Source organism: Cnephaeus nilssonii, assembly GCF_951640355.1.
Source record: "Cnephaeus nilssonii genome assembly, chromosome: 3".
NCBI classification, from domain to species: Eukaryota; Metazoa; Chordata; class Mammalia; order Chiroptera; family Vespertilionidae; genus Cnephaeus; species Cnephaeus nilssonii.
The window spans coordinates 96,410,320-96,434,245 of record NC_137074.1 but is presented as its reverse complement, the minus strand read 5'-3'; the positions used below and the strand labels follow the sequence as shown (position 1 = coordinate 96,434,245).

The 23,926-nt window shown below is 37.0% G+C and overlaps 1 protein-coding gene across 1 annotated transcript in view; it reads right to left on the bottom strand.

Moving 5' to 3' along the window:
* The window catches only part of ROBO1 (roundabout guidance receptor 1), a 1,264,035-nt gene that overhangs the window by 7,078 nt on the left and 1,233,031 nt on the right, over window positions 1–23,926 (bottom strand). Inside the window, exons 27-29 of the mRNA XM_079766678.1 lie at window positions 14,680–15,086; window positions 11,203–11,355; window positions 3,037–3,345 (exon numbers count right to left, since the gene is read on the bottom strand). Coding sequence (XP_079622804.1) covers window positions 3,037–3,345; window positions 11,203–11,355; window positions 14,680–15,086 — 869 coding nt within the window. The remainder of the gene's footprint in view (window positions 1–3,036; window positions 3,346–11,202; window positions 11,356–14,679; window positions 15,087–23,926) is intronic.

Genomic DNA, 23,926 nt, shown 5'->3' with positions numbered 1-23,926 from the left:
CAAAGCTTTTCATGCTGACTTCCTCTGCCTGAACACTCTATCCACTCTTCTCACCCAAGCTAAATTTCACCCATCCTGAACACTCAGCTTATGTGTCATTTCTACCAGGAAAGATCAAGAAGGTTTTCTTTACATTTCCCAAAAGATTGGGATAATTGTCCCCTCTCTGGACTATCAAGTATCATGGCAGCATGAACATTATACTAATTATGCATACATCTGTGAATCTATAGATTACCTGTCTCTCTCTCTGATTATAAGATCCTTGAGGTCAAGGGTCATGCTTATATATAAATTTCAGGGCTAGTATGATGTTTAATAACACAGTTGATGTTTGATATAGGTCAAAATAAATTGCAACAATTGAGTAAATGTCCGCCAAAAGACCAGACACTCCACTCTCTTTAATTAAAAACAATCATTTGTTACACATGTAAATCAGGGTGCCTTTTTCATTACAAATAATGTAAATTGAGTAAGAAGGTGAAAATTATAGCAATGCATAGAAATATTAATTTAATGACACACAAAAGTCTATGGTTCAAATAAGACTTTGGGAAAGCAAGACATAAAATAATAATGGTCCTGTATAACAGTGTTTCCCATGGAAATAGGCTTCCTTATTTGTAGAGTGATTGTTCCAGTGTTAGTTCTTTCATTAGAAATATTTTTATAAGACAGAGGATAACTTAATTGAATTTGTGAAGATTGATAAAAATAACTTAGTCCTTTGTTCTAATTCTGCATACACCAAGTTCTTTCTGGGTTTATACAATTATTTCCTGAAGAAACCCAACTACTTGGGAGGGAGCTTGTTTATGAGCAGCAAATTGGTCCATACTTTCAGGAAAGATACAAATCTAATATTTAGAGCAGGACATTTCATTTATGAATCATCACTTGGAGTATAGTTACCATGAGTCAAAAATTCAGATAATCTTTGGCTTAACTGATAAAAATAAGGTAAGTGTCTTAAACTGATATTGTGGTGATGTCACCAAGTACTCTGTGAACATGCAGTAGACACATCTGTCTGAAATGCACAGCTTCACTCATCACTTCACTGCCAAGTCTGGCCCTAGGTCAAGAGTTCAGGTTTCTATCACAGAACAAAGTGAAACTGTCCTCCATATGGAAGGAAGTTGCTAATGGCCAGGTGCCTCAAAAAAAACCAGAACAACAGATTGATGTCTGATCTCACCAAAATATATCAATGAAAACAGAGCAGTAAAGTGCCCTTTTAAGCTTTTTAAGATTCATTTCCCTATCACTTTTTCCTGACTCCTTCATCAATGACCTTCCTTTTCTTGTATCTCTTCCTCTAAAATGTTTTTTTCTTCTTAGTCTATATAATAATGTTCACATACCTTTTCCTAAAACATTCTCACAGATTCTGCCTTCCTGCCAAGCCTTTTCCCTACCTTTTTTCTCTCTCCCCAACCTTCTAAAAAGAGCCTGTGCTCACCATCTCCCTTCCACGGTTTCCATTCACTTTCACACCCCTTCAGTCTGTGTTTTATTCCGACTACTTCACTAAAAATAGTTCTTTTGAATATCACATATAAACAACGTGTTGCAAAATCTTTGTATTGTCCCCTACCTGCACCGTGGCCACCATTCACATTCCACTTTTATTTTTGTGCCATTTCACATTTCTTTCTATCTTAAAATTTCCTCCTCCATTCTTTCTAGGATAGTATTCTCTCTAGTTTGGATACCTTAGCTATTTTATATCTGAGTGGGTCCCTCTCAGTTTGCATCATAGAATTTTGTTCCTGTGCCTAATCTTTAAATACGATCATCTCTGACTACTGGTGAGCACATTCTCACAGAGTATATTGTAACCATCTCTTTCCAACTTCACATCCACTGACTTCATATAAGTAGCTTGAAACCAGCCATTTTGGGAGTAATTACACAAAAGAAGCATATGGCTACAAATTAGGGTTTTGCTTTGTTTGTTTTTTCCTAGAAAATCGATTGCTATACATTAACCAGTATATCACTGTTGATAATTTGGCCTTTGTAATTCATGCAATTTTTACCTTTGTGATAGTTCTAACATCCTCTCTCTAGTTGTAACCTTTCTACTGATCTTTTAACTTAGTTCTCCAAATTCTTATTAATTTTTTTTCCATATCTGTATTCTTGACAGCATCTTACTCTATTCAAAACTGAAATTATTTTCCCCATCACATCTATGATTTTCCCTGTTTTGTCTACATTGCTTAACACAATTATGTTCCACTAATCTTACAGGCCATCTAATAAACATTTGAGAAACTTTTGTTTTTACTTCATTATTTTATTTTAGTTTTCTATATTCAATTAGTCACCAAGTCCTATTGGGCTTATCTCTAAAATACCTATGTAGGCTGTTCTCTCCTCTTTATTGCACAACTGATTTAACTCAGTACTTTCATATTTTATATCTAGATTATTTTCAATTTTCTGATACTTTCATTTACCTAATTCTAGTCTCTTCCTTAACTATAATGTGCTGCCAGTTATTTTTCTAAAATACAAATCTGATTATATATTTTATTGCTCAAAATTATTTGTTGGCTCACTGCTGCCCATATCATAAATCCCAAACTCTTTAGCATAGTATTCCTGGCCTTCTCAATCTGGCCCAGCCACCTTTCTAGTTTTATCTTTTACCTTGTGTCCCTAGCTCCAAATATCATATTCTCCAGCCGAATTGGAAAGGAGTAGTCACTAAATAGTCACATTCAATTTCACATTTCCATAATTTTTTCTACCTATTTCCTTTACTTGTTCTTCCCTTCTCTCTATTTAATCTGTAGAAATCATGTTTTCTTTTTTTTGAAATACAACTCAAGTGGCATCTAAGGAAGTCTTGTATAATGTATTAGAATAAATTGTAAAAAATTATTTGGGTATATGCGTATCTCCTCCATTAGAGAGCAAATTTCTAAATCTTACTGCTTTTCATATGGCCTTAGAGAACCTAACAGCATACCTTGCAAATATATGTTCAATCCATGTTTACTTGGTGCTTAAATAAACCAGTACCTTGGATGAGATGAGTCTTTGCTGGTGGAAGGTCCCGTTTTGCTGCCTTGTTTCCGCGTCCTTTCCCATCATTTTGCTGTTCCTGTGCTTCTCTGGGTTCACCTGGATTTGTTCGCATTTCAGCAACTGGTCTTCCATCCAATACTTCCCTCCCCTTATAATTGCCTCCTTTTCTATCTGATGATCTGTCTGTTCTTGCTTCTATACAAGGAAGTTTTGGCACCATGACAGGTCGTACTTCCAGCTGTGCCTTGGATTGGACAGTGGGTGACTTTATAGCAGGTGGTGGCACAGGAGGAGGTGGAAGATCTAAAATAAAATGTTTAAAATACTGTAAAAGTCTGCCATTTATAAAATAAGCAAATATTAGAAATATCATTGGAATCACATTCATCTGGGATTAGAACAATTGAAGGCAACCAAGGAATAAGAAGACCAACAATTTTAATGTACTTTTTATCTAGCACAGAAATATTGACTCACAGAGCTGAAGCTTACAGATCATCGAGTCTTAGTATAGCTAATATAGGCAAAAATGCTGTAATCTCTCCAACCTCCCAACCACTACAGATCTTCCTAATTGATTTCAGCACAATGTTGCTGATTCCAAATACATACCCTTACTCCTTCAGACAACCACTTCAAACTGATTGAAGTTGGCACTTGAGTTGAGGCATATTTGCTGTCTCTAATCTAGCCTAAATCCTTTCTTATTTTGAACAGGGAAACTCAACAACATGGACCTTAAATTATTTTCCAACCTCAAAGGTATCTGTGACCAGACCAGGACTAATGCCCTCAGATTCTTAATTTCTGACTCAGTGTTCTTTATACTATTTCATCTATCACATATTTATAAATCTACCATTCTCTTAACTTTATATATGCAACCATAGGTTTTACATCAGATAATCACTGGAATAAATATAGAATAATTTCATCTATCTATAGTTATAGCCATATGTTAATATATAATATATATAATAGAGAATTGTATATAATTCAATTTCTTATATTATAAATACAATTAAAAGATACTTAAGTATAAAATTAGGCATAAAGTTTGAAATTTAGAAAATTTATTTAAGTGGTACTATCTTTTAAAATAACTCTTATGTATACTCTAGGGAGGAGAAATATGTATCCTTATGATAGTTGGTAAGTTAGTAGAAGAATATGAAGAAATTCTAGTTTTAGGGTTTTTTTGGCTGTAGTGTGTATGATGGATTTTGAATCCAGGAGACCATTAGGTTGTTTGTAATCGTTCATAAAAATAATGACAGGGGATAGAACTGTATTAATGACTATTCAGATGGCTGTTTAGATGTCTTTGACAGAGATTAAGGAAGAAAAGTCAATATTATTTAATGATCAACCAAATACAGTAGGAAAGGGAAAGGAAAGAACCTAAATGACTTTTAGGGTTTTTGTCATAGTTGACTAGGTGGATGAGAGAAACATCACTGAAGAGAAATAATGCAGGGATGAGGAAGTGATGTTTTATGAAGAAACACTGTAAGTTCAATTTTATTTTATTTTATTACTAGTGACCTGGTGCACGGATTCGTGCACATTGGAAGGAAATTAATTAGAAGGTGGCCAGCGGGGCAGGACTGGATAAGACGGGATGGACAGGCCCTGGAGCCAACCTCCAGCAGTCCCTCCCCAGCATCTGCAGAGTGAGCGGGGTCCCTCCGGCAGGTGGGGTCCCTTGGCCTGGCTTGCGGGGATCAGGCAGAAACTGGCTCTCCGACATCCCGCGAGGGGTCCCAGAGTGCAATAGGGCACTCTGCAAAGTTGCTGTCATACAGGGTGTGGAATGCAAACCCAAGTGAGCAGTAAACCAGATTCGGGGCCACAGTGCCCCAGCAACAACATAACCCACAGCCGAAGGTGGAATCGTGTGGCCCTGCAAGGAATTGTGCTCTCTCCTCTCTGGTTTCAGGGTGCATCACCCAAGAACCGCTGCTGCCACGTCACTGCAGCTCGTCAGCTCCTGCGTTGAGCGTCTGCCCCCCTGGTGGTCAGTGCGTGTCATAGAGACTGGTCAGACGGTTGGACACTTAGCATATTAGCCTTTATATATATATTATTTTAAAAATATTTTTTATTGATTTCAGAGAGGAAGGGAAAGGGAGAGAAACATCAATGATGAGATAGAATCATTGATTGGCCGCCTGCTGCATGATCCCCACTGGGGATGAGCCTGCAACCCAGGCATATGCCCTAACCAGGAATTGAACCATTAACCTCCTGGTTCATAGGTCGATGCTCAACCACTGAGCCATGCTGGCCGGAATGTAAGTTCAGTGTTAGAAAAGTGAGTAGAAGAAACCTTTGAAGTATACAGATAGAAATGTCCAACAAAATCTGAATTTCAAGAGAGGCCAAAACTAGAGATACAGAGATTTGGGAATTATCAGCATAGTTATGTTCTTTTTTAACTCATGACTTTAGAAATGATAATGTTTTTACATTTAGATAATTAATGTCTATGTGATAGAATAAATCAACTAAAACATTTATAAAAACATCTGTTAAATGTTTAGTATTATAAAATTAACTTTAAAATTTTAAACAAAAATAAAACATTTACATAGTAAAAAAATTAAAAGTCTGTAAGATCTTAAAAGTATGACCCCCTCAAACCTCCCAACCTCCACTTCAAACACTCAATATGATTATGCAGAAATAATGTTTGAATAGTTTTTTAATAGATTAGTCCAGAAATTATTTATTCACATAAAACAGGGCTGCCAAGTCAAATAACATCAGGGAGCACCTTTCACTTCTGAAACGATGGGATTATATACGACACAGTGGATGTCTGCCCACTGACCAAAAGCACCAAAATCAAATACACAGCCTTTCCTTCTTATTAACAACAATGGAATTGTACCTCTTTTACTGATTGTGTAGTTGTATACATTTCCCTATATGTACATACGGCTGTATTTATTTTTTTTAAAGTTCATATAATGCTCTATTTAATGAATTATATTATTTAGTCAATCCCTACAGAGAAATATTTAGGTTGTTTCCAGATATTTTAGTATTACTGACAATGATCTTCTGACTATCATTTACATATACCAGCATGAGAAGCTATTGAATATTAAAATTGTATATTGAAAATTCTTAATACAATAGCAAATTAAGGGTCCAAAGAAGCGTCAATTTTAACCTAGTGTTTCTCATTCTTATATTATTTAAAAATAAATTAACCCTTATTTTGTCCCGTAGGTAGATTTACATTTTTTTGAAATTAGTTTTCTTTTGATATTATGTGCTAAAGCTAAGACATTCAAAATCATTGTAATGGTCTTTGAAAACAAAAAACTTGAAGTACCATCTTATTACCAGCTGTTTTACTCAGGACTCCATTATTAAAACTTTTACTTACATTTTGTTGTTGTTAGTTTTCATGGCTCACCATGTTCTTTTATTTTTTTCATATAGAATAGCCTCAAAGTTTTATCTGAAACGGTGGCCAAAGTACAGCCAACAGCACTAATTTTCCCCAGATTCTAGAAATTCAAATGATTTTAGTCTTGCAACATATATTGCCATTGTCACTAGTGCATGACTTTCCTCCTTTACTACTTAAAAAATAAATTTAAAAAATAGTACTTAAAAAAGATGTAATATCATGAAAGCACCTGCCACAGCTGCTACTTGTTTATTAAAAATAACTAAAGAGAGAGTGTTCAAAGAAAGACTATACAACGTTGCTTAAAGCTAAGAATCCCAACACCACGGAGTCCTAGAGTTCAGACTGAGACTGTAACTTGAAATGGGAAGAGGAGAAAGTCTAACTCTGAGCACATCTGGAAGCACAGGGAAGAGTGCCTACAGTCTCATTTCTATACTAGCTGCTTTCTATACACTTAAATTGGATTGCAAGCAGATATCAGGATACTGATGAATGCCAGTATCATCAAGTCAAAAAATGTCTGGGCTCAATAGATATCAAAACTGATGATTAATACTGTTAAAAGTCTTGGTAATATATGACTCTCAAGACAAAATCTATTACAAGATGCTCTATATAGATGCTATCTATAAAAAAGGTTAAAGAAAAGAGAGAGAGAGAGAGAGAGAGAGAGAGAGAGAGAGAGAGAGAGAGAGAATCAGAGAACCCAATGGTTATTTTAAAAGTTCTAACTTCCTGTATATAATTGCTACTGTATCTAATTGATAATTATAGGGATATGCTGTGAGTTTATAAATTATTTTTAGGTGTAATAAAATAATTAGAATCAAATCAGGGATTATCATAATATAAACAATTCTGTATTTGACGTAGTGATAAATAGTACTTTCATCCAATTCATACCACTAATAGCTCAAACTGGATTTAACAAATGGATCATGAACCTGTTATATATATGTCTAGGCTCTTTATATAAAGAAGTAAAGACTATTCTTTACACAAGACTCTCCAAATACCAGTATAATGCATGTAAAGTAGTATGTAGGAACATGCGCATGCAGACAATTCTACTGCATTAACTTGCTATGGAGACCAGCACTCTATTTACTTAACTGCCTAAAGCCCCAAGACCTTGTAATTAATAATAAATCAAGTCAAAACAATGTCATTCCAAAGAGGGTGGTGAATTTATAATTTATGAAAAGTAGGGCTAGAGAAATAATGTAGATTTGGTTTTTAAATCAAGTATGCAAATGCATTGGAAAGGGTTGAAAAGAGGGGGTGGGAAGAATCTATTAGAAAGTCCTAGAAATGCACTTATGCTTGGTTTTAACTTGATAGGATGCTGACTGATAAATATTCATATATTTTCATCCTACCCTTCATCTGGATTAACCTTGTAAGTGGCAAATTTGAAATGAATAGTTATATTATGCCTGTCACTGTGACTACAGCATGGAGTACTTGGCTTTGCACTGGGTTCTTCCTAGGTGCTATGAGCAAGGTATGGTCACAGTGTCACCAATCAGGGGCTAAATTGTGTCTCTCAAAATTCCTATGTTGAAGTCCTAACCTCCATACCTCAGAATGAAACTATTTGGATTTAGGGTCTTGAAAAGTAATGAAAGTAAAGCGAGATCCTTAGGTGGGCACTATCCCACTCTGACTGGTTTCCTTATAAGAAGATATTAGGACACATACATACATTGAGGAAAGAAAAAGTAAAGACATAGGGAGAAGATGGTCATCTACGAGCCAAAAAGAAAGACCTCAGAAACAGACCCTGCCAACACCTTGATCTTGGACTTTTAGCCTCCAGAGCTGTGAGGAAATAAATTTCTGTTGTTCAAGTCATCTAGTCTATGGTACTTCGTTAGGTAGTCCTAGAAAACTAAGGCTAAAAGTCCAACAGAGCTGACTGACAAAAATCATTACAAATTACTCTTCATCATCTCAGATATAGCCACACTTTGTCCTTCTTTATGCAGTTTACAAAAATTCTGCAAAAAATTTGTAATTTAAACAAAATTTTCAAAGTAAAGATGTTACAGTCTCAAGACTGATACATCATATTCTGAAAAGAGTTCACATAAAAAGTCTATTGATAATAATCAAACTCATCCATAGTTAATATATATTTAATTATTAAAAAGCAAAAATTAAAAAAAACACATACCCTCCATGTTTTGCTAGTAGATTTAATTCAGATTTTAACAATTGGTAGCTCTTTCAATTATATTCCCCTCCCCTTTCTCTCTTTTTTAAAAATATATTTTTATTGATTTCAGAGAGGAAGGGAGAGGGAGAGACAAACATCAATGATGAGAGAGAATCATTGATCAGCTTCCTCCTGCATGCCCTCCACTGGGAACCGGAGCTCATAACCCAGGTAAGTGCCCTGACTGGGAATCGAACTGTCACCTCCTGGTTCATAGGTTAACACCCAACCATTGAGCCACACTAGCTAGGCCCCACCCTCTTTTTTTTTTTTTTTATAATTGTACTAACTGTGTCTGTCATTGAGTTTCTTCATGAAATAGTCTGAGTATTTTTTCAGAAAATGCAGTATAGTAATTTGATAAAATAATTTCCGAGAAAATTACTTTTGTTTCAATGTCCATTGTTTCAATAACCACTGTTATTAGGAATATGTGCACTTCTTCTATTTGGTGCATTAAGAAGAATATGCATTTACATAATTTTAGTCAATCAATATGCATTATGTGATATACATAAAATAACACATAGCAATGTTATTTTGGTCTTTACCAATTAGAAGGCATCCAGAATTAAAGTTAAGACTTGTTAGGACAATAAATATAACTGAAAAATACTTGGTTATAAAAATGCTGAAAGGAAGTGAAAGCTAAAATTTAAAAAGTAGCTTTAGTCATATTTCCATTTTATCTGTTTTTGTGACTTTGAAAAAATAAATATTGACTTCTACATGATAATATATACTATGATAATTTTACATAATTACTTTAAGAAATAAACAAATAGAAATCCAAAAAGTATTTTAAATTAACTTTTTGGCTTTACAAATATTTCAATTATTTCTAAAATAGACTTGAAAAAAACTTGGGTGCTTCATTGTTCAATTTAAGTTATTATTCTGGGATTAGGAAGAATTTAAATTTAATTATTAAATATGCTGAAATAAGTACTACAGAATGTGGGACAATACATATAGATCACAATGCTCAAGCACAGTGCAATTTGTAACTATAAATTTATGCTATGCCCTTTAAGTTGGCATTACATTACTCAGAGTATTTTCAAAAACCATCATTCAATGCCAGAAGCCTCTCAAGCAAGTGTAAATAAGAGGCAGAAAGAGCTACACACAGCTCTGGGCCAGATTTCCTCTCTTATGAATTCAACTTTGATGTGTTTACATCAAGGTTTGATGTTTGACCCAATTTTCAGTTAGGGGCATCTCTCTCCTAGATAATAAAACTAATACAACTGCTATAAAACTTGCAAAATGCCATTAGAGGGGTCCCATAAATGTAAAAGTGCTGATAGGGTTCGGCGATTTATACCTAGCACTGTCCCTTCACAGAGGCAAACACGCACAAAGCCACTGTAATAACCCTTCAAAAATCAGATAATATTCTGGCAGCACAGCTTCACCGACAAAAGAGTCCTGGGCAGAAGCCAGGAGGCCCAGGTGTGCCATGTCCTGCCAGTATTTAATGCAGTCTAATAACAGATAGATGCTAGTGAGAGAAAATACTCTGGGTAAAATAGAGATAATAGCACGGACAGCCACTCATTGCAAAATTACTTGTGCTCATCATGCTGTGAGCTTTGTATTAAATTTTTCTGTCAAGTGGCAGGAATCTCAGGGAGAAGTGCCTCAGAAAACCCTGCTTGTAACCTTGGATAAATATCTATAATATTAGGCTTTCATATGATAATGGCAAATGATGCCCTTTTGAAAAATTGCTGACTGGTAATGAAAGTACTAATCAGATTGCGGTGGGAGAGGACCCGGAGGTAGGGAATGCTGTGACACCCTTCTTCCCCCGCCCCTGCAGCAAATTTAGCAAACTTGACAAGATGGGTGAGTCTGGGAGAATTTATCTTACATGAATTTCCAACAAAGCCCTTGGGGTTGTTTTAGAAAACGAGAAGGTGGCAGTTTAATAAACGCTGGGCCACCTGAGGCACTTTCATTAAAGACTTTCTTTAGACAACATCCCAATGTTTGCATTATTCTCCTGAGCTCCCTTGTGAATACAAGCCTTAACTTCAGTGAGAGTCAGAACTGTCTGCAAAGGCATGAAGAAAGATGATTCTCTTTGCCTCTTGGTGCACAACATAACTGTTGGTAACACCATAGTTAGATGAATATTCATATGAATTAATTGTCTTCTATTTGAATGCAAAATTCCACATGGGGGAAAATGAGGACACTTTGGAAGATTTATCAATGAATCTGATGACACTTTATACTATACCATTATTTCAACTACATTGACGTCTACTTGTCTGATAGCTTTAAAAAATATTAAAAGTATACATTGTTTATCAACTTATTAGAAAACTGCAAGGACCAGAGAGGCCTGACAAGATACAGAAGGCGATCATTCCTATAAGTATTGTAAGGCTTACTGTTAATGAATGCTTAATGTAACTTCTAATGTTAGTAGATGTGTTTTCTAGTCACGAAGAGCCGGATAAATGTGCGAGATTCATAGATGTTTTCATGGTCTCAATGGACTTACCATCTGTGTAGGCTTCTCTGCGCAGGTGTCCTGGCTGGTGTTTCGGTTTCTTGGCTGGTCTGGTCTTCTGCATCACAGCGGTGCTCATGTTGCTGTCCGTGGAGACAGGACTTGTGGGCCGAGGGCACTGGGATGCATGGAAGTGTCGGCGGCCTGAGAAAAAGAAATCAGAGCCAAGCTCATCAAGAAATTGTAATAATAATAATCATGAAAACTAGAAACATCCCTAACTTTAAAAAAAGCTTTACTACACAATTTTAGAAAATAATAAGATTTCTGATACTCTGCTTGCACTGTCCATTGGGAAAAATACTTTAAAGGCATTTTCAGGCTGTTTTTATTTTTTCCACAGTACTTTTATCCGATTAAAATTTATGGTACCTATTTATTAAAGAAAAAACATTCCAATTATTTTTTGCAACGAACTGCACTAAAATTATTGTTAAATACATATTAATTAAAAATTTGCATAAAACATTCAGTGTTGCTTTCTCAAGGAATAGCCAGAATGAACACTACTAATTAAATCTTCTATTTTAATTAAATATGTTTATTATTCTTTGAAAGTAGATTCCCAATATCTTAATATATCCTCCAGGATCTTCTCTTAAAGGGGCCTGGTATTAAGCTAACTCACATATTTAGACCTACCAAAAATACTCACACCTCCTTTTTATTGCAAGATAGAAACTTGCAGGTTCTGGATACTTCAAATGACCCCTCCTGAGACTTTTCTTTTTCTCGGTGGTGGCAGAGGTGGGTTTTGATTATAGGTATACCTCAGAGATACTGCAAGTTTCATTCCAGGCCACCACAATTAAGCAAGCATCACAATAAAAGGAGCTGTAATCTTTTTGCTGATGGCGGGCCTTGCCTTCAGTTTGTAAAACACACATCAGTGAAGAGCAGCAATACATGGAACCACAATAAAATGAGGTATGTCTTTATTTGGCTTTGGAGAGACAATATTCACAGGTACCAGGGATAACGGACCGTGCTAATCAGATAAGGTGCAGGTGAGTGCTCTCACAGGCTCTGGCTGTCTTACAGAGATGTGGCATAACAGTGGCACTGCACACACATTTAATCCATCATGGCAATGGACACCTATTGGCCCTGTATTTGACCCTCACTATTTTGGTTTCTAGAAATTCCAAAGGCACAAATCCAGAACTTTTTGTTGTACCATAAGAAACTTCCAACAGACCTAAACATGTTTTTTGACGATAAGTAGGAGAATCCACATATAGTGAAATCAACATATTTAAAGGTGCTAAATGAAGCATATAAATACTAGTAAGACATGAATGCAGCCAAGTGAGAAGCAATGTGATAGGATCATTCATTCACATTAACTTAAGTCATATGATGTGCAGCACCCGTTCCTGAAAAGAACATTTTAATAGGCAGATGCCAGTGCACATTTGGTTCATTGTAATTATGAGCCAAACTAAAACCAGGAGTGCTGCTAAATTACAACAAAATATTAAACCAAACTCTCTTTAGCTATGATGGAGACTATTACAATTAAAGTTACATATCCATGAAAAGGGAGAATTAGGGCTGCGAGTAAACCCATTATTTATTCTATTATATAAGGCCATCTACCACTATAGATCCTAAGGCATAAGGTCTTTTCAACTTGAATACGATGAATTTTTAACCTATTTCTATGTTTCATTGATTTAATGAACTGAAACACACCCTTAATGCAATCTGAAAGCAGTAGTTTGAGGTGTTTAATTTTATTTTTTATAGAAGATTAAAAATAAGGAGAAACAAATGCTACATATAAAATTAGAATATTATATATGTATTAGAAAAGATAGGTAGGTTTGCATCTTATTGCATTGAGCAGTTACTGGGATGGAGGGAGCAATTTTTGTTGCATTTAGGCCAGGCTGAAATAAATATACATTCTACTAGAATAGGTTGAAAGATATTAGACATGTTTTTCTGCAACATATTTTTGATAAATAATATATAGAAATAACTTTGTGATATGAGTTAAATTTTCTTTGAATATATTCTACACTGATAAAAATTAATGACCAATTCAATATATGAAGAGAACATGGAAAATTATCAATGCAAAGTAAAACGAAAAAATAGCAGTACTTGATTTGTTGTGATAGTCTTTCTCTTTCTTGCTGACCATATTATTTTACTCTTAACTTCCAGAAATACACACAACATGTATATGAATGTGTATATGTATATATCCCATTCTATTAAAAAGTCATGTGACTAATGTATGATTTAAATTATTTTATTTTAGTAACTATTTACTTTCTAAATAGGGTTGGGAGTAGGAGATAAACAAAAATGGGTTAAAACATCAGAATGGATATATGGTAATTAAAAACAGGCTACTGGCAATGAAAAGGAAAAATATATATGATTGCTTGGTTTAACTTGAAAATTATTAGATTAATAATATTTACTTTAAATATGGGGCATATGTATGCTTGGAAATGTATGTCTATTACAAACATCTTTATATCTTTCCAATTAAATTAATATTCTAATTGAGAATGAAGAGAAGGGGGGTAAAAAGAGAAACAGCCCCCTCTCCAATGGTAGAGTGTCCCTCCTGGATATTAATCTAGTTCTCTTAGAGAATTTCTAATTAAATGGGATAAGAATTTCTTGATTACTTTTTACACCTTCATAAAACCCCTATCATACAAACCTCGTTTAATTATTTATATACGTAAATAAATAAAATATATATTTGTTATGACTATCTTAAAAATAATAACTTCCAAGGTAGCTTCACTCACATTATATATGACTAGAGGCCCAGTGCATGATTGAATCATGCACGTGTAGGGTCCCCTACACGCTTTCGCTTTCGATCGCGGGGGAGCCTGGTGCCGGAGCAGACAGGCACCCAGCTCCCATGCTTTTGATGGTCCGCGGCCGCTGAGGGGGGCCACCCTGCTGTTGAAAGGCGCAGGGGGCAGGACTCCTGCCCCCTGCACCTCTCAATGGCCGCTGAGGGGGGCTGCTGCGGACACCTAGCTACCCTGCCATTGAGAGGCGCAGCTGGGTGTCCGCGGCAGGCCCCCTCAGTGGCCGCGGATCTGGCCTTTGAGAGGCACTGGGGACGGGAGTCCCGCCCCCTGCGCCTCTCAACAGCAGGGTAGCCCCCCTCAGTGGCAGCGGATCCGTGCCTCTCAATGGCCTGATAGGCCATCCGAGTCCCGCCCCCCAGCCTCCCGCCGCCCAATCGTGGGCGTAGCGGAGTGATGGTAATTTACATGTTACTCTATTATTAGATAGGACATTTAATGGGGGAAAAAAAGGTTTAAAAATCCTTGTCAAGAAAAAGAATCGAGTATGTCATATTCTTGGACCTTCGCTTGCTTAGGCAGAGAAAAAGAGAACAGAGGTAAGAGGGCATTTCCATAGGACATCACAGGCAGCCAGCAGCCTCTGGTACACGCGCCTCGGTGGGTGGCGTGGGCGGCTTACCCGCGGCATCCTGCATGTGACGCCGGGCCACCTTCAGACCGGCATACTCTGCAGCGGCCGCCACGGCCTGGGCGAAGTCGGCATCGGTGAAAAAGGAGCCGTCGGAAGAGCTAACGCTGGAGCGTCCGCTGGAAATGTTGTCCTCCTCGGAGGCCGAGCCCCAGCCATTGATCATGGAGCCGGTGACCGAGCTCTCCAGGTCCCCGACGCTGGAGGCCGGGGTCTGCTCGAGCCCACGGAGCAGAAGCCTTCTGGTCTGCATCTTCGCCACTTCCAGGTCGGCTTCGTCTTCCTCCTCTTCTGGCGCGTCCGTGTCCATATCCGAGACCAGGGGCCCGGAGATGTAGCCGTAGGTGTGCGGCGGGGACAGCGGCCGTGGAGGTGGCGGGGGGCTCACGGGCTGCCGCCTGCGGGAAGACAAACAGGTGTGGCTCAGCCCCGGAAAGGACATGTTCACCAAGAAACTCACAAGTGTACCCAGTTAACCTTCGCTTCTGCGGATCTAATTTGTTCAGAAAACAAACAAACAAACAAACTGGAAATTAGAGTATGTCTAAGTTTTAAGTTGTAAGAAATTTACCTCAAAACCAGTCATTTTTAACCAAGCTGAACTATGCTTTTTGTTTTTATTTATTTTTTTAATCCTCACCTGAAGATATGTTTTTATTGAATTAAAGAGAGAGGAAGGGAGAGGGAGGGAGAGAGAAACATCAATCAGTTGCCTACACACTCTGCAGACCAGGGATCAAACCCACAACCTGGGTATGTGCCCTGACCTGGAATCCAACCCACAACCTTTAGGTGTACAGGACAATGCTCCAACCCAGGGATCCTCAAACTTTTTAAACAGGGGGCCAGTTCACTGTCCCTCAGACCTTTGGAGGGCCGGACTATAGTTTTAAAAAAAAACTATGAACAAATTCCTATGCACACTGCACATATCTTATTTTGAAGTAAAAGAACAAAACGGCAAAAACACCCGCATGTGGCCCGCGGGCCGTAGTTTGAGGACACCTGCTCCAACCAAATGAGCCACACCAGCCAGGGCCAAGCTGGACTACGTTTTGATTAAAGTTTAATAGAAATACATGCAGCTATCTATAAGTCTCCTCATGCTTTAGCATGTGGTTAGGTTCAATTAAAAAAGGGGAAGTAATGCTTATTTTGACATTGATGTCTGTGTATTTGTCCTAAAGCATATTGGATAATTATTGATAGCTTGTTATTACCAAAGACAACAGACATCAGTCCTGAAGCAGACTGTTCCATAAACATATAAACATGTTCCTTTCCCTTTCTTTCATTGCCATCCCTATCATTTTAGGTAGACCAATTCATTTTGACTATAGACAGTAGAATTTTTCAGATTTAAAAATTTATACATTCAGGATATGACATAATTTCCTTTAGATTTTATTCTGTTTTTTAAAAAGGCTATGAGCTTGGCCAGTGGGGCTCAGTGGTTGAGTGTCGACCTATGAACCAGAAGGTCACAGTTCGATTCCCAGTCAGGGCACATGCCTAGGTTGAGGGCTCTACCCCCAGTGGGGGTGTGCAGGAGGCAGCCGATCTATGCTTCTCTCTCGTCATTGATGTTTCTATCTCGCTCTCCCTTTCCCTTCCTCTCTGGAATCAATAAAAATACATTTTTAAAAATAAACAAGAAACGTGTATTAAAAAAAAAATAGAAAGCATACAAACTACAATATAAGATCTAGTCAAGACCTAACAAAGGGACCTACTAGAAAGAGAAAAAGAGAAGTTCAATACAGAACAGTTTTTTTAAAAAAATATCTTATTGATATTTTACAGACAGGAAGGGAGAGGGACAGAGAGCTAGAAACATCGATGAGAGAGAAACATCGATCAGCTGCCTCCTGCACACCTCCCACTGGGGATGTGCCCACAACCAAGTACATGCCCTTGACCAGAATCGAACCTGGGACCCCTCAGCCTGCAGGCCTATGCTCTATCCACTGAGCAACACCGGCCAGGGCCAGAACAGTTTTTAAGATGGGATGGCAATTGTTCAAAGAAAAACGTTTTGAGCTCTTTATCCCAATGAAATGAGATACTTCGACAGATATGTTTTATTAAGACAAATGTAAAAGCATTAACAATAAAGGATTATTAAAATACTATAATTAACTTATTTATTGAGCACCTACTTTGTAATTAAGTATATTTTACAATGTTAACTCATTTAATTCTCACAACAACTTGCCAAACTACTTCTTTTATCACCATTTTATAGATGAGGGTATTAAAATTCAGAGGAATTAAGGAACTTGACAAAGTTTCCACAACTAGTATGTATCAAATTTAAAATTTCCAGGTCATGAACATCTTCTAGGAATAATATTACATATATATGGACACATACATATATATTTACATAGATATACATATATGTCATTATATATACACTATTTTTAAATAAAGACTCAGAGTTCTTAAGTATAATGTGTTATTTTTTATTTGTGGGTGGTTTCTAATGCATCTGTGTGTGGCACTAGAAGAAAATTAAATGAGCTAAAGTTGAAGTTATTTAAAAAGATTAAATGGATAATAGTTTCAATATGGAGTATGTTATACACATAGGAGGAAAACCTTTGTTTAATTTAAATTGCAATAAAATACCATCCGTAAATGTTAATTTACAGTTCTTTGTCAGCATGCACACCCAAATACCACAAGAAACCTCTTTCTTAAAAGACATATAAGACTTTTTAGCACAAAAGGGACTATTTTGACCATCAATAAAACGATGTAGAAGAGCCAACTTCACTGTGAAACGATGCCAGCATTGTTGTATTTGGGTAATTCACATTCTCTAGAGTAAAAACATCTTCATGTTAAACAAGGGCTGGCTTTTAACTATTACCATCCTGTGCAAATCATCTGTAAATAAGGCAAGCCCAAGGGATGTGTGATAAATATGTACAGTTTGAAATATGTAATATATTCAATTTGAAAACAAAAAGCCATTTCAGGATGCTGCATTCAAGTGGGACTTGCCGCAAATGACCCTCAACCCTCTATACTCTGCCTTCCGCCCGCCCCCCGCCAGGGGTTTTGACGTCTCTGAAATAATGTACAAGTATACAACTGTGGACCACAACACTCTAGGCTCCTGTAAAAATGATGCCTTCATAAACATGTTTAAGAAAAGAAGGGGACAATGACTTTAATTTCTGAAAGCAGGTGTTTATATAGTTCACCACATACCATTTACCATGTATAGGACAAAGGGGGGAAATGCATACCTTTGAGGCTTTTTTCTGAGACTGTTGTTGCTTCAATACTTTATTCCATAAATAAATATTACTTTTACTTTTCAATATATTTTTTACTAAATATCAATTACAATAAACTCAGGAGGACCAGACACTTTTTGAAACAACGTATGTAAATAAGTTTAATTATATTATTTTCACAGTTATTGTCTGAAAGAGGGATGAGATTACTATTATTTTGGTCACCTAGTTTATCTAGTTTTAGACAAAAATGGAATGAACTACAAGGGCACTAGAATGGCAAAATTTCAATATCCATAGTAAGGTGCCTGAAATATTTATCTACTTAAATATTGCAGTATTATAATGGTTTTAGTTCCATAATTTCTTAATATAAATCACATTATTTATATATGTCCTTAATAAACATCCCAATGCTCTTCTGGGATGAGAACCTAACAAAAGGAAGATAAACAATCCAATCAAAAAATGGGCAAGGGACCTAAATAGACACTTCTTGAAAGTGGACACACAGAAGGCCAAGAGACATATGAAAAAATGCTTAAAGTCACTAATCATCCGAGAGATGCAAATCAAAATGACCATGCGGTACCATCTCACACCTGTCAGAATGGCAATCATCCACAAATCAAGTGGAGAAAAAGGAACCCTCATGCACTGCTGGAAGGAATGCAGACTGGTGCAGCCACTGTGGAAAACAGTATGGAGTTTCCTCAAAAAATTAAAAATGGAACACCCATTTGACCCAGTAATCCCACTTTTAGGAATATATCCCAAGAAACCAGAAACACCAATCAGAAAGGATATATACACTCCTATGTTCAAAACAGCAAAATTTACAATAGCTAAGACTTGAAAAACAGCCTAAGTGCCCATCAGCAGATGAGTGGATTAGAAAACTATGGTATATATACACAATGGAATACTACACTACTGTAAAAAATAAAGAACTCTTACCATTACAACAGCATGGATGAACCTGGAGAGCATTATTGCTAAGCGAAATAAGCAAGTCCAAGAAAGATAAGTATCACATGAGCTCACTCATTTGTGGAATATAATGAACAACATAAACTGACGAACAAACATAGATCCAGAGAAACAGAAGCATCGAACAGACCATTGTCAAACCTCATAGGGAAGGCAGGGGAGGGTGGAGGGGAGGGTGGGTAACAGATCAACCAAAGGACTTGTATGCATGCATGTAAGCATAACCAATGGACACAGACAGTAGGGGGTGAGCGCCTGTGATGGGGGCAGGAACTGGCAGGGAGAGGTCAATGGGGGAAATAGGAGACATATGTAATATTTCAACAATAAAGAATTAAAAAGAGAGAGAGAGGGGGATTTTAGTCCTATACTCCTGAATCTGGATGGACCCTGTGGCTTCTCTGACCGATAGAATGTGGCAGAAGTGAGACAATGTTAGAAATTCAGCTAAATAGATGTGTTCCTTGCCTGGATGGGCTTACAGTCCAGTGGAGGGGACAAACAATTAATTAAACATGCAATGATAATGCAGTATTCATGAAGCTCCATGACAGAGGTTGTCTAGGGTATCGTGGGAACACATAGAATTGGTCCTATCTCACAGGTGGGACATCAGAGAAATATTCTGTGGAGAGTATCTGCCACTTAATCTTAGGTCTAAAGGATATACAAGTGTTAGCTCCAAAAAAAAGAGAGGGGATAATGTGCCAGGAAGATGGCACAGCATGAGGAAAGACCTCAAGGTGGATGAGAATACTGGCCATTCCAGGAAGTGCAAGAAACAAGAGTGAAGCAACCAACGGGAACAGTGAGGAAGCGAGTGGCAATGGATAAGGATGAGAAGGCACATAGGTCAGATCACAAAGGGCTGTGATTGCTATGTTAAGGAATCTTGCCTTTACTTTAGGGAAATGGAAAGCTACTGAGAGATTTTAAGCAATGGAGAGACTTGATCAGTGTTGTATTTTAGAAAATACCTCTGCACAGTGTGCAGCAGGAAGATTCGGTTGAGGAAGGGAAGGGGCAGCGCTAGGCAACAAGCCACCTGCAGATCAGTACAGAGATACGGGCAAGAGAAAATGGTTGTCAGAAGCAGGAAAGCGCCTCCATCACTGGAGATACATGTATCGCTCCGAGTGATATTTAACTACTAAAAATGTGTCATAAGGAGAACTTGGAATAAGGGTCTGATGCTCTAGAATGAAATCTGTAGAGAAATAGCACGTGTTTTTAATGAGTCCATCAGCAGAGGAGTGGCAGGTTGATGGGACACGGAAGTCACCTACTGAGGGGCAGGTATCCAGAGAGCTCACGCCTTTGAGAAGAGACCCTAGAGTTAACTGGATGTGGGAATTGCAGCACTGTATATAGCATTGGAGAGGTAGGCCTGACTTAGCTGTCCAACATTAAGAAACTTTAAATAAATTACAGTGCACATTTGTTTAAACTGCATATCTAAATAAAAAGTTATTACATGGAAAATACACTGTTTAGTGAAAAAAGTAGCTTATAAAATAATGGCATATCACAAAACCAAAGCAATGAGTATGTAGAAAAATGAAAAACAACTCTTTACTGAGGTCTTATCAGTGATTATTTCTGACTACATAGATCATTAGTATTTTTATATTTTCATTTTGTATAACTTTATTTTCAAAAATTTCTATAGTAACCATGTAGATTATACTTTCAGCATAAAAGAATGGTAATAGTATTTTTAATAGGGTTTCATCTACTTTTTATTAGTGTCCCATGTGATTGCCAGCAACAATCCTGGAAATAAATTTAATACCTTTCTAGACTAAAAATCATACTTTTTTTTAAAAAAGGCTGAATTTAGTCAAACAATTCTAAGTGCATTTCCCAATTACACATGTCCACATGGAGTTCATACGAGTATTCATCCTCCTAAAACAACAGGGGTAGGTCAACTCCAAATTCTCCTGTAGTATCAGATTCCATTCATCAAATAGTTACTGAAGAAAGCTTTGTGGAACTTAATGACAGGAATAAAACATCAGATCTTCTGTCAAAGAGCTTTTAAGTTAAACAGGGAAACAGAGATACAAATAGCAAATGCTAATGCAACCTGGGATCTGATTAGTGTGATAGCAGAGCTGTGAACAGACCATTGTAAGAATAAAGAAAAGGACTGGTTCATTCTGCCAGGCAATCAGAGGAAGGTTTCACAGAGAGGTACATTTAAAAAGGGCTTAGAAAGAAGAGAAGTACTTGCCAGGTAATCAAAGAAACAGCATGTGCAAGACACATGCTCTTGACCATTTGGTAATGGCCGTGTGAGGCAAAAGTGGCCTGTCCCTCCTGCTAGCTCCCAGAGCAGCCCTCTGTGGGCCGGGGAGTGGCACTGCTCACCTGGATGTTGGAGAGTTTAAGACAAATTCAAGGGATTTCAAACAGACTAGTTAGCAAGGTGTATGTGTGCAGGAATTGGAAGGGTGGAAGGAAATAAAGGGGGGAAGGATTGTGAAAAGCTTTGAATACTGGGCTAAACAATAAGACTTAGCTCTGAATGGGGAGTCATGTTACCAGACCTGTGTGCAAAGGAAGACATGGAGCATGGACAAAAAAGGGAAGAGAGAAGAAAAGTGAAGTTAGATCAAAGATATGACAGTGTTTCAAAGGATATATAGACTGAGGGCCTGGCCTAGCCTCTGTAAGAATGTTAACAAAGGAACAAAAATAAGATATATTTTGGAGTAGAACTGCAAGGACTGGCTATAATTTAATTTGAGGAATGTTAAGAAGACAACAGAAAGAAGTAAACAGTGGGATAATTAAGCTGATTTAAAAATGAAGTTTGTGTGTGTGTGTGTGTTTGTGTGTGTGTGTGTGTGTGTGTGTGTGTGTGTGTGTGATTTTGCGATTTTGGCTATTCTTTTGGCTATTTTATTTTTAATATGTTGGTCAGATAAATAAGGATTGATAATTCTAAATCAGTCACAAAAGAGGAGAAGGAACACATTTAACATATTAAATGCAAAGAAAAAATTTGGTTTTAGACACGTGCAGTCAGAGATGTCCAAGTGAAAACATCACAGTGCTCACTAATATTGCGGTAGGTTTGCACAGTGAGGGATTACTACTAGAATTAGTGGAGTAATCACAGTGCAAAGTATAGAAATGTCGAATCACTATATTGTACACGTGAAACTAATATAGCCATCCTGGCTGGCCTGGCTCAGTGGTTGAGCATCGACCTATGAACCAGGAGGTCATAGTTCAAATCCCAGTCAGGGCACAGGCCTGGGTTGCAGGCTCAATCCCCAGTAGGGGGAAGGTAGCATATCAATTATTATCTCTCATCACTGAGGTTTCTATCTCTCTCTCTTCCTCTCTGAACTCAATAAAATATATTAAAAAAGGAAACTAATATAACCAATAGAATATTATGTAGCAACTATACTTAATTAAGTAATTAAAAAACAAAGCAAGAAAGGAAGAAAATATCACAGTGGTGCTCAATAAGAAGAGCGGGGCTGGCTAAATAAATTTGAAAGCCATCAGAATGTAAGTAATAGTTGAAACTAGTGATGGAGTGATAACATAAGGGTAAGGGCAGTAGGGAACTTATATTTGTTGAATAGTTACCCTGCTTCAGATACTTCACATACATAAAATTGCCATCACTGAAAAAAGCTTAAGTTTGATAACGTCTGAGAAGCCTTTAGATTGATCATTAGGAGGTTACGTTCAGTAGACTGATGGCAGCAGAATGCAATGGGCTGAGTATGAATAGAATTGGGAAGACAGAATTGAGTACACAATCCTAAGGTATAGAAGGGAAGAAGAGCATGATAACTGGAAGTGGTTAACAATGAAGAGAAAGATGGATTGGAAATAAGAGGAAGAGGCTGAGAAGTCAAGATAGATGAAGGGAAACCAATTTTGTATTGTTTTGAGCGAGGTGGAGAGAATGACATAAGGGACAGAAAGGAAGAAGCTTGCTAAGAAGATATGGGGTATCAATTGTAACACAGAAGGGAACGGTGAGGAAAGGTAATTGGAGAGAAGGAAAGAAGAATGGTATGGTATTTCAGAGCTAAAAGCATCTATTGGCCTCTCATTTGTTTTGAATTAGAGAGGCAGAGATGGTTTGTGACCTTAATAAGGAAAAGAGATGCCTTATTTGTTTTCAATTTTCATGAAGTTCCATGGGTTAATAATATTAAATTTAAATGTATGACAATCCAGCTTCCCCTTTTGTCACATAGCAGAAGGTTTAGCTACTTCTTCTATTTTAGAAAATATATGATTTGAATTTGGCAATAACCTCTTACTAATAGAATAATAGTTCATAAACATTGCAAGTTCTGTTTCAATGGACAAAATTCAAGCAGCATAAGCCAGAATTTGTTATTCATTCAAGGACACTGAAGGGAGATCTTCTGAGGGAAATAATATACTCAGTTTCAAATGACATTAGGAATATAAGAAGCAATATGTATAATATACTGTGTCAAGGGCAATAAAATAATACAAACAAAATCATCCACACTAGGAGAAGAACTCAGATGATGCAGTAACAGCTTTTATGTGGTAGAAATGACAAGTGAAGTATGTGTATATAATGGAAATGTATTGGTTTACAACGTTGAATATATTGGTTTAAAAAAATCTAACACGTACACACACACAAATTACTTAGTAACCAGGACAAAAAAAGACTCCAACTTAATGTCAACACAAAATGAATATACCAAACTCATTCTTCTGCAACATTAGGAAACAAATCATCCTGTAGACTTAATTTAAAAAGACAGGAGAAAATCTATTTTCCACAGACCAAATGCATAAGGAAAACTAAGATACAAAAACAGCCACCGTCTATAAAACATTACAAGATTAGTAAGCCATATATTTACTACATATTCGCCATGTGTTTATAAATGCAATTATCATAAGTGGGTTAGTATTGATGCACATTATTTTATGGTTGCAAGTTCACTGGGACCAATTAATTTAATGTTCTGGTCAACGAT